General features: G+C 37.7%; 1 protein-coding gene across 7 annotated transcripts in view; it reads right to left on the minus strand.

Moving 5' to 3' along the window:
• Positions 1-14,946, minus strand: part of Acaca (acetyl-CoA carboxylase alpha) — a 301,033-nt gene that overhangs the window by 179,031 nt on the left and 107,056 nt on the right. For all 7 annotated transcript variants that reach the window (XM_087191888.1, XM_087191890.1, XM_087191887.1 and 4 more), the window contains exons 5-7: positions 13,736-13,874; positions 1,655-1,764; positions 692-773 (exon numbers count right to left, since the gene is read on the minus strand). In XM_087191888.1, the coding sequence (XP_087048014.1) occupies positions 692-773; positions 1,655-1,764; positions 13,736-13,874 (331 nt within the window). The remainder of the gene's footprint in view (positions 1-691; positions 774-1,654; positions 1,765-13,735; positions 13,875-14,946) is intronic.

Consider the following 14,946-nt stretch of genomic DNA (forward strand, 5'->3'; position numbering starts at 1 on the left):
TACACAGCCTAATGAGCATGTGGATGCTCTCTGAAAAAGAAACATTTTGAGCCACATAATCTCTATTTTTCTTTCTGCCACAATGAGAGCTAAAAAGTCAGAAGAAATAGCTGTTATCCATAGGCACATAACCTATCTAAAAAGTGTAAAGGTGCTGATTCACATGTAGGGGCACACTGCCAATATATACCAAGTATTTAATTATCTTTATTATCTAAAACAAGTCCTTCCTCCACATGTTATCTTGAGGTTATTGGCAAAGTTTTAAAAAGGCCAGTGTTTTAGAAACCATTTTTCAGACTTCAGGGAAAATAATCCATAGACAGAAAATACAATGAAGATGAAGTAAGATAAGCAGGGTGAAAGTGAAGAAGAGGGGAAAGGAAGTGAACAAGGTTACTCTGCAAGTTATTGATGGATTTGAAAAAAATAGAAAACACAAGCCCAGTACATACTAAACAGAAGAAAATAAGGCTACCATGGCTTTCCTTATGGTAGCCCATCCTGTGCTCCTCAGAGTACACTTCTTGTTCCTGCTTTTATTCAGCCCAAGTTTGTTCTGCACAATCAGTTTCTCCCCTTCACTTTTACTTTTTCAAATAAACTTTGTCACCATTAAAAAAAAAAAAAGACATAGAATGGAATATGGACAAAATCAACAAAAGGAAAAACAAAGACAGGAACTGCTTACCCATGAAGGCAATGCCATTTTTCAAGAGAAGTTCTGGGAGCTTGGGATTCTCAGAAGCATGACCCCAACCAGCCCACACTGCCTACAAGGGAACACAATGTGATTCATTCTTTTTTTTTTTTTTTTTATACCGGGGATTGAACTTGGAACCTTGCGCTTGCGAGGCAGGTAGCGGCACCACTGAGCTAAATCCCCAGCCCAGTGATTCATTCTTAAAATCCATACCAAGAAAACCACAAACTGCTTTACTCTCTATCTAGGCTGGTCCTACTAAATTAAGTAGTTAGTTCCATAGCAACCGAATGCTTAATTCAGCTTCTATGGTTCATCGCTAGCAAACTTGTTATAGAACAATAAGCAGTCCATTGTAGCAAAACTTCTGAGGTCAAAACCAAGTTGAAATTGATATTCAGATCCAGCTAGTCTTGTTGGTCTTTAGGAAACTCAATTTGTAGCCTTTTTGCTAGGCTCTATAGAGCCTTTTCCGGAAATATTGGCCATCTTTCACATATTCAATTATTTTGGCCACCCAACTTCACTTTTCTATCTAGCAATTATACTGCCTGATAAGTCTAGAGATTTTTTTTCCCTGTTGGGCTTTAAGGTATTCACCCTAAACTTCCTAACACAATGTGATAAGAACAAACTACCTATTTCTAAAATCACTACCATGTTCTAAGCTAAGAATATCCCATAGGAAATAGTTAATTTGTACTTCATTGGGACAGCACAAAGGCAAAATGCACAGAATTTTTTAAAAATCTGTGAAAGTCTCTTTCAAATCTATTTCTATTATGTTTATTTTTAATCATTCTCTTCTTTTCAACTTTTCTTGTCTGTTGAGGTTATCCCACATAAAAGCATGTAAGAATTTTCAGAAAAGATCCTTTATATAAAAGTTCCCTGGATATACCCTTTGCCTAACAGAAAATGGCTGAATTTGCTTTTAAAGAACTCTCTTACTTGTACTGGGATCCTTTTAGCGATGTCAAGAATTAATTCCACATTTGCATAGTTGTTGTTGTTTGGTCCTCCAGGCACTGGCACATAATGATCGGCCATCTTAATGTATTCTGAAGATGCAAACAAATTAATAGAAAATACATGATTTGTTTTCAGAAATACATGTACAAATACACAGCAATACAAATACATAGCAAAACGATGTAAAGGACAGGAACGATCATAAGTAACCATGGAAACAAGCAGCATTAATGGGAAAATGTTCAGAATTATTTAGTTGAAGACTCTGAGTTTGTAAGTCACATATTTAATAATTTCCTATACTAAAACATCAGTTCTCAAACATGTCACTTTGAAGGCTCTTTATAATCTCTGAATCAAGGCTGATCAATCTGTCACTTAATGGGCCCATGTATAATTACACTATTCTAAGGAAACATTCTGGTCCTGACATCCTTTCTCTTTAAATTGCATGGCATCACAAGAAAGCCCCTTTCCTGGTACAAAGCTGGAAAGAATAGGAAAAGGAGTTTAGCCTAGAAGGTGCTTGCAGACTAAACAGGAGAAGTTAGCTATAGGAATAGGATTAGAACCCAAAAAAGGTTTATCAGGAATGTTGGGAGTAATAAGTATTTGAAAGAAATTTTAAAAAGATAACCACTTTCCCTCCTTGGTTTTTTCTTTCTTTCTTTTTTTTTTTTTCTTAGTATTCACTTTCAGATTTCCTCATCTGGTGTCTCTTTTTTCCTATTCTGGGAACAGCAATGGTAGCAAACCGTCTAACATTTTCAAAGACTATATTAAGTATTCCATATATTCATTACCTCATTTAATTCTCTCAACAATCCTATATACAATGGGCATTATTAGAGCCTCAGTTTACATGTAATGGCTTAGAGTAGTTAAGTAACTTACTCAAAGTTCATCCTTACCAATTTATTATTTCTTATATCTTGTTCTTACATCTATCTGATTAACTGTAAACCTCATATATGGCTCAAAACTGAAATAAATTTATTGGTTTTTTTCTATTATAGGAGACAAAGCACGCTAATTTAGTGAGACCTTGTCTCAAAATAAAAAATAAACATGGCTAGAGATGTAGCTCAGGTTTCAATCCTCAGTACTGGGGGTCAGGGAAATAGGGCGAACACTTAAATAATGTATCATAATTTAATAACTTATTTTTTTTTGGTACCAGGGATCAAACTCGGGTCCTTGCACTTGCGTAGCAGGCATTGAAACCACTGAGCTAAATCCCCAGCATTAATAACTTTTTTTTGAGACAGGGTCTTACTATGTAGTCCAGGCTGGCCTTGAACTATATAGTAGAGCATGGTCTTGAACTAGTAATCCTTTTACCTAGGTCTCCTGAGTGCTGGGATTATAGGTGTTTACTAACAGGCCCAACTAATATTTCTATTCTTTTTCAAATGAGCAAGAACTTTATTGCTTTTTTTCAAAATAAGCGCATGCTTGCCATCTGATAATGTTTTTTCAACTTTTATTTTTATTTATTTTTTACTTTTTGGTACCAGGGATCAAACTCAGGACCTGGTGCTTGCAAGGCAGGTGGCAGAACCACTGAGCCAAATCCCTGGCCCATCAATTTTTATTTTTTATTAGTACATCTTGTACAGTACATAATGATTACACTCCTTGTGGGGAGTTGGTACATGTACATAACACATCTTAACTCTTTTTTCGTCCCCTTCCCTTCCCTACCCTCCCCTTTACCCTCTCCCTCCATCTCTTGGTCTTCCCTTCCCTTCTGCAAAAGATCTATTTCTTATTATCTTATCTTTTATTTTGCTCTGTATTTATATTTTGGGTTTCTTATATAACAGAAACTATGCGATATTTAAACTTGTGTGTCTGATTTATTTCACTTAACATTATGGTCTCAAGGTGCATCCATTTTCCTACAAACTTAAGTTTATTCTTCTTTATGCACAGTTGTACCACATTGTGTATAAATATCACACTTTCTTTACCCATTCATCTCTTGACAGGGCTCTGCCAAGATTTAGCTATTATGAATTGTGCTGCTACAAACATAGGCATCCATGTATCACTGCAATATGATGTCTTTAACTCTTTCAGGAAGATATCCAGAAGGGAAACAGCTGGGTCAAATACAATAATACTTTTTTTTTTTTGGTACCAGGGATCAAACTCAGGACCTTGCGCTTGAAAAGCAGGCGGCAGAACCACTGAGCTAAATCCCCAGCCCAATAATACTATTTTTAAAAAGTCAAAATCATCTCATTGTTCCATCTCAGAGATAACCAGTTCATGGCTGTGATACACTTATAACCCTAAATAGCCATAAATTGTTAGCCAATTTAACAATATAGTGTGGATTATCTTCCCACATTATGATATATATTTAATTATATGTAATATAAATATTTTCATGAGGAGCCAGGGATATAGCCAGTGGTTTCACCGCCTGTTGTGCAAGTCCAAGGACCCAAGTTCGATCCCCAGTACCAAAAATATATATATATTTTTTTTTTCATGAACACCTAATATTTCAATAGTCCATAATTCATGTTACTACTAACTTCTTGGTGGAAATAAGGGTTATTTGAAATTTGAAAAATAAGAAAATAATGTATATTCTTGTACTGTCATCCAATTACATCCTTAGGATCTGTTCCTAGAAGTAAAACTATGAAAGAATATTCACATGTTTAGGGGCCAGGGATTTAGCTCAGTGGTTCTGCCACCTGCCTTGAAAGTGCAAGGTCCTGAGTTTGATCCCCAATACCAAAAAAACAAAAACAAAAACAAAACCACATGTTCAGATTCTCACTAACAATATGGGTGCCAAACTACCTCATCTATGTTAGATATCATATTATCATTCTTCCTATATTAGGTATTAACAATCTTTTTAATTTTTCCAATTTTATGTTTTAAAAAATCCCTACCATTTTGTTTATACTTCTCTGGTCACTACTGATAATCTCTTTTCATATGTCTACTGCTTTCTATTTTTTTTTTGGTACTGGGGATCAAACTCAGGTCCTTCCACTTGCAAGGCAGGTGGCAGAACCATTGAGCTAAATCCCCAGCCCAACTTTGTTTTATTTTTTATAAAAGTTTTAAAAATTTGTTGATAAGGACGATGATGATTTGTGTGCAGTGCTTGAGATTGAATCCAGGTATTTAAACCTGCTAAGCAAATGCTCTATAGTCATCCTGGTTTTTTATTTTTCCTTCCAGTACTGTGGGCTGAACCCAGGACCTTGTCCATGCTAAGGCAAGTATTCTACCACTGATCTATGTCCCCAACCCAATTCTTTTTTTCTTATTTTTTAAAGGTCTTGCCCAGGGAGGCTTTGACCTCCCAGGCTCAGGCAATCTTCTTATCTCAGTCTCCTGGGCAGCTGGGACTACCACTGTGCACCACTGCACCTGACTTATTTCTCCTTTATGGACTACCGATTCATTTTCTTTGTTCATTTTCTATGAACAGGTGCTTCTGGGGGGAGGGACCCAGGGGTGCCCTACCACTAAGCAACATTCCCAGCCCTTCCCTTTTTTCTTCTCCTTCCTCCCTTTCTTTTTTCCTTCTCTCTTTTCTTTCTTTTTAATTTTGAGACCAGGTTTTGCTAAGTTTCCAAGGCTGAACTCAAACTTGGAATCCTCCTGCCTCAGCTTCCAAGTCACTAGGATTACTGGCATGTACCACACACCTTTTTATTGGTAGAAACTCATTGCTGCCAATATGTTCTTCCAGACTATCACTGTCCTTAACTTTTTCTTTTTGCTTTATTTGCCAAATAGGAATTTTTATGTAGTCAAATCTATCCCACTTTTCCTCTGTAGACTTATCTGTAGTTCAGTAGCCTTACATCAAGAAGAAAGTGCCAGGGATGTAGCTCAATGGCACCACGCCTGCCTGGCGAGTGCAAGGTCCTGAGTTCAATCACCAGTACGGGGCGGTGGGGAGTTGCTGACCTACATCTACACACACATAGTCTACACAAAGCTATTGTTGCTGCTTAACTAACAACAGTTCAGAATTCCACACCAGTCAACCTTTCATTGTCATTACTGAAAATACAAAGGAAAAGAGAAGCCAGGCCAGGGATTTAGCTCAGTGATCCCGCCACCTGCCTTGCAAGCACAAGGTCCCAAGTTCGATCACCAGTATCCAAAAAAGATGCACCTTGAGACCATAATGTTAAGCGAAATAAATCAGACCCACAAGCTTAAATATCACATGGTTTCTCTTATATGAGAAACCCAAATTAAAAATTAAGACCAAAATAAAAGACAGATAATAGGAAGTAGGGAGGTAGATCTTTCTCAAATAAAGGGATCAAGAGATGCAGGGAGGGGATGGGAGAGGAAGGTAAGGGGATTAAAAAAAGGAAATTAAAGTGTTTTATGTACATGTACCAATTCTACACAAAGAATGTAATCATGATGAACTGAAAACATGTACTAGTAAGCATACATTTTAGGGAAAAAAAGCTCTAATTATATACTCTGTAACTATCATCTTTTAGTTCCGACAGTTGCCGTAAGTAACCATAGGTACTATTCTAGAATACATTCACAAATAAATAAGAAAACTCCCCCTCAAAAGAGGCTACAGTCAGTCCATATCTATGGGTTCTACACCCATGAATTCAACCATCTGCAGATCTAAAAACTTTGGGGGAAAAAAATTGCATCTGTACTAAAAATGTAGACATTTTCCCCTTGTCATTATTCCTCAAAAATACAGGATAACAACTATTTATATAGCATATACTTTGTATTAAGTGATATCATTAATCCAGATATGATTTTAAATTTAGGAGGATGAAGACAGGCTACAAGCAAATACTATACTTTTTTAAAAAGGGACTTGAGATTCTGCAGATTTTGTTAATGGCAGAGGGATATGAAACCAATCCCCACAGATACTGAGGGATGACTATACTTAATTCCTTACTCCAGAGTTCATTAATCATATACCTTTCAATTCTTCCAGTAATTATCATGAAATCAAAATAGGCAAGGGGTTAGTAATTACCATTCTCACTCTTAACACGTTCACGATGGGACCATAATTCGTATGTCTCAATGCCAGTTAGCTCTGAACCACCAGTGGTACATGCATGACCTTCCCATTGGGTGGCATGGGACAGTCATGTATCACCAGTGGGTGATACAAGCTTGTGCATGTACTGCTGGTTATTTAAGCCAGTAGGAATTTGGTCAATTTTGCCTGTCCCCCTCTAGCTTCAGAAGATGACATCCTCTCTTCATGTTAATATCCAACACTCTTATCTAAAGCTTCTTTTTCACAGCTTTTAAAAATTATAATAGTAATTAGTATTTTAACCTGGATTACAATGATGACTGCACAATAGTATAATTTAGAAAAAACTCACAGAACTTATGGTAATAAATTATACTCAATGAAACTGTTAAACAATAATTAACATAGTACAATGTTTGGGAGGAAAGGAAAAAGGAAAAATTATCCATAATATTTCTTAATTCAATACCATTCACATGGCAATCCTTTCTAGCATTTTATTAAGCAACTTTTTATTTAAAAATTATAAAACATATGTAAAAAGCTGAAAAAAGAAGAAACAAACAGAAATAAAAACTCCAAACTTCTACCTCCAGAGGAAACTACTATTGCTGCTTTGGCACATGTTCTTACAACCTTTTTTCTAAGAAGGCATAATGTATTTTTTTCTACATTGATATCATGCTATCAATTTCCTTCTATTATGAACTTTTTTCTTAGAAATCATTGTAGACAGACACTAGGAAGTTCCCATGATCCCAACCTCTAGGTTTTCTCTTATGTAATCCCCTCTTATTGAGTACAGGCAAGATCTATGACTCACTTTTGGAGAAGAGAAAATGGCACAGGTGATGAAATGTCACTTCCACGATAACATTACATAAAAATATAACCCATCTTCTACAAGAAGACTCTCTCCCTTGCTGGCTTTGAGAAAGCTGGTAGTCATTTTGAGATGTGGCCCATGGGCAAAAATTAGTCAACTATTCAGGCTTATAGTCTCACAGCCCATAAAAAACTACATGTTGGGCCGGAGATTTAGCTCAGTGGCACCACGCCTGCCCTGAAAGCGCAAGGACCTGAGTTTGATCCCTGGTACCAAAAAAAACCAAAAAACAAAAAACAAAACCCTACATGTTGCCAACAACTACAGTACATGAATTTGAAAGTATGTCCACCCCAAGTGGAGCCTCAGATGAGACCACAGCACCAAATGACAACTGACTGCAGCCTTGTGAGTCCCTAAAGCAGAAGACCTACCTAAGTCATCTTGTGATATTGTTAAGAGTGACAATACAGCAATTTATCAGAACATATTCTCATTCTAAGAAATGTCATTCCACAAAATGTTTTATAATGGCTGCATGGTATTTCACAGAATTGGTACACTACATTGTTTAACTAATCTGTTAAAACTGAATGCTTACATTACTTCTAGTTTCTCATTATTCTTCAATAATATGTAATGAATAACCTTGTACAAATGTTTTATCCTCATTACTGATTTTCCCTCTCAGAATAAATACCAAGAGAAAGCATTCCTTGATCAAAAGAAATGCATATTTTTTTAGGTTCATAGATCCTTTCAAGTTATTTTTATGTATGGAAATAAAGGGTTGAGGTTAATTTTTTATATACGGATACCAGGTGTTCTAGTGCCGTCTGCTGAAAACACTATCTTTTCCTCAGCTCTTGAACTGAGTTTATATTCTATAAAATGCTAATGTTAAATAATCTTTCAAAACTCAGTGGACCATATATGTGTAGTTCTATTTCTAGATTCTCTGTTTTATTTCAATGATCTATATGTCTTTCCTTACACCAACACTGCCTTGATTACTTGTGGCTTTAGAAGAAGTCTTAAAATTAGGTACTAAACGTCTTCCAACACTGGTTTTTTTTTTCTCTTTTTCTTTTTACTTTTCTAGGTCCTTTGTTCTCCTACATAACTCTTAAATTTCAATATACAATTCTTCATTTATAGCAAGTATACACAGACCTGAATTTTTATATATACCTTGTGTTTTCTAATCCTGCTAAATTCAAATACAAGTTCTAGGGGCTCCTAGAGATTTCTTAGTATTTTCTCTGTAGATGATCATTTCATCTACATATAAAGATTTTGCTTCTACCTTGCCAATCCCATCCTAATTGTGTCATTTTATTGCCAGACTATTTTGGTTGGGCCTAGGTTCCAAAGTTTAATGGACAGATGAAGAATAGGCATATCTGCCCTTGTTCCCCACCTTAAGGAGAAAGCATTGTATCTTCTCCATTCATATAAGGCATTCTCACTGGAAGTATGGAGTACATGTCTTTAATCTGTTGAGAAGGTTCTGTTCTACTTCTAGTCTCCTGATAGCTTTTACCATGAACAGCTGTAGAATTTAGTCCAATATTTTTTCTCCAACTAGTGACAGGATCATATGGCTTTTTCCTTTCCTCTGTTAAAATGATGGCTTTTGGGGGTGGATCTTCCAATGCTGAACCAACACTGCCACCCCTATAATAAAACTAGTTTCTACGTACTGCCAAAAAAAAAAAAAAAAAAATGTATATTTTTGTCCACCTGTGTGCTCTTGATCCATTCCTGCCTATCTCTAAGGTCTCTAGTGTACTTAGGTCTCTACTGTACTTAAAGCCTTCCTTCTTTAGTTCCTTTCTCTCAGACTCTGAACATTCCCAAATTCTTTGAATTTCTCTTCACTTACATTGTTTTTTCCTCTTTTTTTGTGGTGTTGGGAATTAAATTCAGGGCCTCATGCATGCTAGGCAAGGATTCTACCACTGAGCTATATTCCCGGCCCTTTTTAAAATTTTTTGAGACAGGTTCTAACTAAATTGCCTAGGCTGGGGTCAAACTATGTCCTCCTGCCTCAGCCTCCCAAATAGCTGGGATTACAGGCTTAAAGTGACCATGCCCAGCTATAGTTACTGCCTTTTCTTGCCCTTTCATCCAAAATTCCTGAAAAACTAGTCCACATTGGCTATCTCTATATCATTTCCCATATTCCCTTAAGATCCTTCCCTTAGGATCCCTTAAGATCCTATATTAGCCTGCATAGTCTTTTATTGTTCCACTGAAATTATTCTTTCAAAGATGTTATAATGACTTTATAATGCTGGGTTGTTTGTGATTCTATTTTTGGACTGCTAACACATTTGACCCCCCTCTACTGGCATTTGTTGGGGGTTTTTTGTTATTGTTATTGTTTTGGGGGGGGGTGGTACTGGGGATTGAACTCGGGCCCTTGCACTTGCAAGGCAGGTGGCGGAACCACTGAGCTAAATCCCTGGCCCTGTTATTGTTGTTTTGAGAGAAGGTGTTACTAAGTTACCCTGTCTGACCTCAAATTAGTGATCCTCCTGCCTCTGCCTCCTTCCTCAGTAGCAAGAGTTATAGACAGGTGCCAACACACTCTGCTTGAAATTCTCTTTTCTCTGTGCTGTCTTCTGTTTCTTCTTCTAATAAATTTCTCAGCATTGTTCATAGGCCTATTTTCCTCAGTCTATCCTCTTTTAATCTTCCACAAAATTTTATAGTTGACCCTCTTGATTTTCTACATGATCTTTTGAAAGGTAGTTTAACTACACCAAATATTTGCCAATAATGCACACACCTTAATCCTCAGCTCCCATTATTTCTAAGTTCTGGAAGGATAGTCAACTTTTTGTAGGGTTTTTAGGATTTGCAAATACCACAAGTATGTAAAACTAAATCCACCTCCCCACCTTGCTCTTCTTATTTTATCTGTTTTATGTGGTGGAACTACCTTCTGAATACTCAACCAAATTTGAAAAGCAACAGTCAACATTAACTCTTCCCCTAATCATCAAATCTTGCTGTGTTTCCCTCCATGTCTCTAGACCAGTGGTGGTGAACCTATGGCAGATGTGCTGCAGTGGGCTGTTTATATCACTGAAAGCTCTAAAAGGTTTGCCATCACTGCTCCAGATCAACCATTTCTTCTTTTATCCTCAGCCCCATGACATAGCCTCTATTTTTGTCTTCTTCAAATAGATCTTTCAAGATGCTAATAGAATAATCCATTAGTTTTCTTTTTTTGATTATTCTGGGTTTTTCGTAGTGGGGATTGAACCCAGGCCCTTGCACACGCTAGACAAGCGTGGGGCCACTGAGGTTCATCCTCAATCCCAGTTGTTTACATTATTCTAAAGATGAGTTCTTTATAACTCTACTATGAAATAGACATTATGAACTTCCTTTTATAGGTATAAAAATTACATTTCAGAGATATTAAAGGGCACATCTAATGATTTTACAGGACTTCCAGAAAGGTGGTGGAGTGGTGAGTAGCAGAGAAAGAGCCTCGCAGAAATTTGGTTGTCCTGACACTGGAATATAGCAGCGCAAGGAGAAAAAGGAGGGAAGTGGGTCCCCGGGACCGAGGATCTGTGGCAAGTACTGAAGTCTGCAGGGAGAGGGAAGACAGGGACTTTTAAGGAAGAGGAGGGAGGTACCAAGCAGCATTCTCCGGACTCTCGTCGAGGGAAAGGCTGGCCGAACCTGCAGACGCATGGTGACTGCTGATGACCCCAGAGGCCGCCCTGGAGAAACGCACCAGTGGAACAGAGGAGTGAACGAACCGGACTGAAGCAGCTGGTAAGTTATCCAGGTTCGGACCTTACCCAGGAGAGGGTGATTGGCTGGTAGCCATTTTGGAGAGGGGCCAACTGAGCTCGGAACTCAGAATAGCTGCGGGAGGACTCCCAGTGCCTCGGTTTGGGTCCTGAGTTCAAGTCAGCAGGAGGTCAGGGAGCGGAGTTCAAGCGGCAGAAGACAGACTGTTGTAGGCTCAAAGAATTCAGTTTCAGCCTCAGCCAGAAACTGGCCTGCACTTCAGAGGAACTAAAGGGGCAGGCTGCCTGGGATTATCCACTACCCCACCGTGAAGCTGCAGCTAGATTGCTGGGATTAATCACTTTGACTCTGGACTATTTGGTTATTTATTTATTTATTTTTTTGGTACCGGAGATCGAACTTGGGTCCTTGAGCTTGCGCAGCAGACGGTTTGGACTCTGTTTGACCACAATGCCTAACAGTAACAGCAGAGACACACCTTGAATTAGATGTTGGGGGGGGGTCTCTCTTTTTTTTCTTCCTTTCTAGTTGTTTTGTTTTTTCTTGATTGTTTGAACATGGTTTCTAGGTTTTTGTTGTTCTTGTTCTGTTCTGGTTTTTATTTTTTCCTTTTCTCTTTCCCACCTGTCTTCACCAGTTTCCTAAAGTTTGTCCTCCAGCCTTGCTTCTGATCTCTTCTTCTATTTCTGTTTTTTACCCCCAACCCCTTTTAATCTTCTCCCCGCTAAGGGTAAAATTATCATATTGAAGGCCAAGGTTTGTCATTTTCTAGGCTGTATATGATGTTACTGTTATTGCTGATTGTACTACTTTAGCCAAGGTGACATAATTGTGCTAATCAGTTTTTCCTCCTGGTATATCAAGACTGAGATTGCCTAAGGGTCTTTAAAAAAAAAAAAATCCTATATGCCAGTGCCTAAGAACTGGCAGCTGGACCAAGTAGGCAGAAACTTCTCATCCTCAATAAACGGAAGAGGTAGGACCCTGAAACAGACTCAAAACCCAAAAGCTAGCTACACCTGGAAGATGCTTCTGAGAAGTAGTCATTTCCTAAGGGTTCTGAATACTGACAATAAAACTACTCGCCATAAGCAATTTAAAGCATCAACCCAGAATCAAACTTTAAAAAAAATAGAAAATGAGAAGACACTTAAACAAGATGCAACCCCCATGGACTTTCAGCTTGCCAAAGGCAAACCCCGGGGACAATGAAGTCGAACAATCCAAAAGCCACCCACCTAAATGATTTTACATAATAACATCTACTTTCCAATACATTGGTGATGTCAGAATAGCCTTTAATATTTACAAAGTCAATCTTATAGCATTGTCTCAATGTGGAGACAAGGTATCAGACCAAACTAGATTTAAAAGCATAGTTGTTTTTTTTTTGGTACCGGGGATCAAACTCGGGTCCTTGAGCTTGCGCAGCAGGAGGCGAAACCACTGAGCTAAATCCCCGGCCCATAAAAGCATAGTTTTTTAAGAGCTAACATTCTCTGTGAACACTTTACAGAAAGAAATTATATCTTAGTGATAAAAAGTATGGAGAAAAAAAGTCTAAATTACACCTCTCAGCTGTACCAATAGTCTTAACCTATAACTCCTGGGTAGAGGACCATCTGAGTGGAGAGAATATGTAGAAGAGCTTACTTAGTGAAACCTGTTTGGGTCACAAGATCTCGCTCTCTCCCTCAGCAGGAGGAGAAAGAAAGAACTTTTACTCTAAAATTCAGTACAATTCTTAAGAGAAATAACATTTCCTTCCAAGCAAATATTTAACAGTGGAAAAGGCATACACCTGAAAGCTCAAATCAATACTTTTGTTAAACTGGGTATGGTGGCACATTCTTGTAATCCCAGCACTCAGGAGGCTGAGGCAGGGGGATTGCCCAAATGAGTTTGAGGCCAGCCTGGGCTACATGGTGATTTCAAGGCCAGCCTGAATTACACAGCTAGATCCTGTCTCAAAAAAAAAAAAAGTTAAATGTCTACATACCTTAGAACACAGAAGAGCATGTTATGATTAACTATAGTAAAATCACTTTTAAATGGCTATTACTCTTTTTAAAGAAAAATATTTTTATCAGGATTTTATTAGAAATCCTGGGGCCGGGGATTTAGCCCAGTGGTTCTGCCACCTGCTTCAACAAGCACAAGGACCCGAGTTCAATCCCCGGTACCAAAAAAACAAAACAAAAAGAAATCCTGAATTTGGGAGACCCACTAAGTTAATAATTCTCCTATTTAAAAGGTTAGTGTAAGGACCGGGGATGTAACTCAGTGGTGCCACCACCTGCCTCACAAGCACAAGGTCCCGAGTTCTATCCCAGAAAGAAAAGAAAAGAAAAGACAAGACAAGAAAGATTAGTCTAAAGCCCTAAAGGCTGGTCTTCTAAAGGAGAGCCATTCTTTTCTAAAGCTAGCAACTCACCTGCATTTGCTTTAAGGTCTTCAGGTGTGACCATGACAACAAATCGAATTGCACGCTCATTTCGAAACATTTCATAAGACCACCGCCGGATAGATCTCATGCATTTCACTGCTGCAATGCCATTATTAGCAATAAGAACCTGGGAGGAAAAAAAATGGAGGAAAAGATAAAAAATATAAGGAGAGACAAAAGAAGATCAGAGAATTTTTGTAGATCTTTCTCTGAAAAAAAATTAGAATTTCAACCAGAATTCTAAGTAAGACTGTAAGGAATCAGTTCTCACATGATCAAGCAGTATTTTTAAATATTTACTAAGCAAATACTTCAGGTATAACTTATTCCTTTTTGAATTCATTTCTTGAAGAGAAAAAAGTCATAATTACTCATATCCGGTTTAGTCATCCATACCTATTACTAGGGAGCTGAAGAAAACAAATTTCAGAGGGATAATATATTATCAAAAAAGAATGGAGGGGACCAGCATTTAGCTCAGTGGTTCTGCCGCCTGCCTCGCAAGCACAAGGTCCCGAGTCTGATCCCCGGTACCAAAAAAAAAAAAAAAAAAGAATGGAGGAAGACTAAACTGTGCAGTGTTATGTACTATTCCCTGCTGTAAGATAAGACACAGAGTCTTAAAACATTTTTTAAAAATCTGACATAATCTTCCACATACTGAACCCCAAGCCTTAGAATTGTATAAATCACAGTAAGGGTGAAGCTTTTAGAGACTGAGTGCCCAAACTGCAACCCAAAACCCTGTTATTTATCCCAAAGTGCCAACACTTCAATTAAGCCTGAATACTGAGGTTTTAGTTTAGAAATAAACACCTCATACATTAAAAGAAAAACACAGAGAGTTTTCCATGATACAAACAGCCCAATACATGCCATAGGTTTGCCACCACTGGTAGATGTTTCAGAATGGTTCATAAGAAAAACAGAAGAATCAAAAGACTCTAAGACTTCTCTGTAAATACACATTTCATCTACTTACTTGTCTTGCATCACGCGCCTGAGAAAACACAGGTGAACACATAATCTACCTTTATGGAAAGAATAACAAAAGTACACTGCTGAAGCTTTACTTTGGAATATACTCCATTCTTTAATCTTTTAATCACTATAAGGTATTTCAGTCAATCGCTCAGCTCTGACATGGTTTAGATAAAAATGACACAGATTACCATAACATTTCAAAATACTTGAAATTT

This window comes from Heterocephalus glaber, unplaced genomic scaffold (assembly GCF_053883595.1).
Source record: "Heterocephalus glaber isolate CG9 unplaced genomic scaffold, H.glaber_assembly_v1.0 deba00001564, whole genome shotgun sequence".
NCBI classification, from domain to species: domain Eukaryota; kingdom Metazoa; phylum Chordata; class Mammalia; order Rodentia; family Bathyergidae; genus Heterocephalus; species Heterocephalus glaber.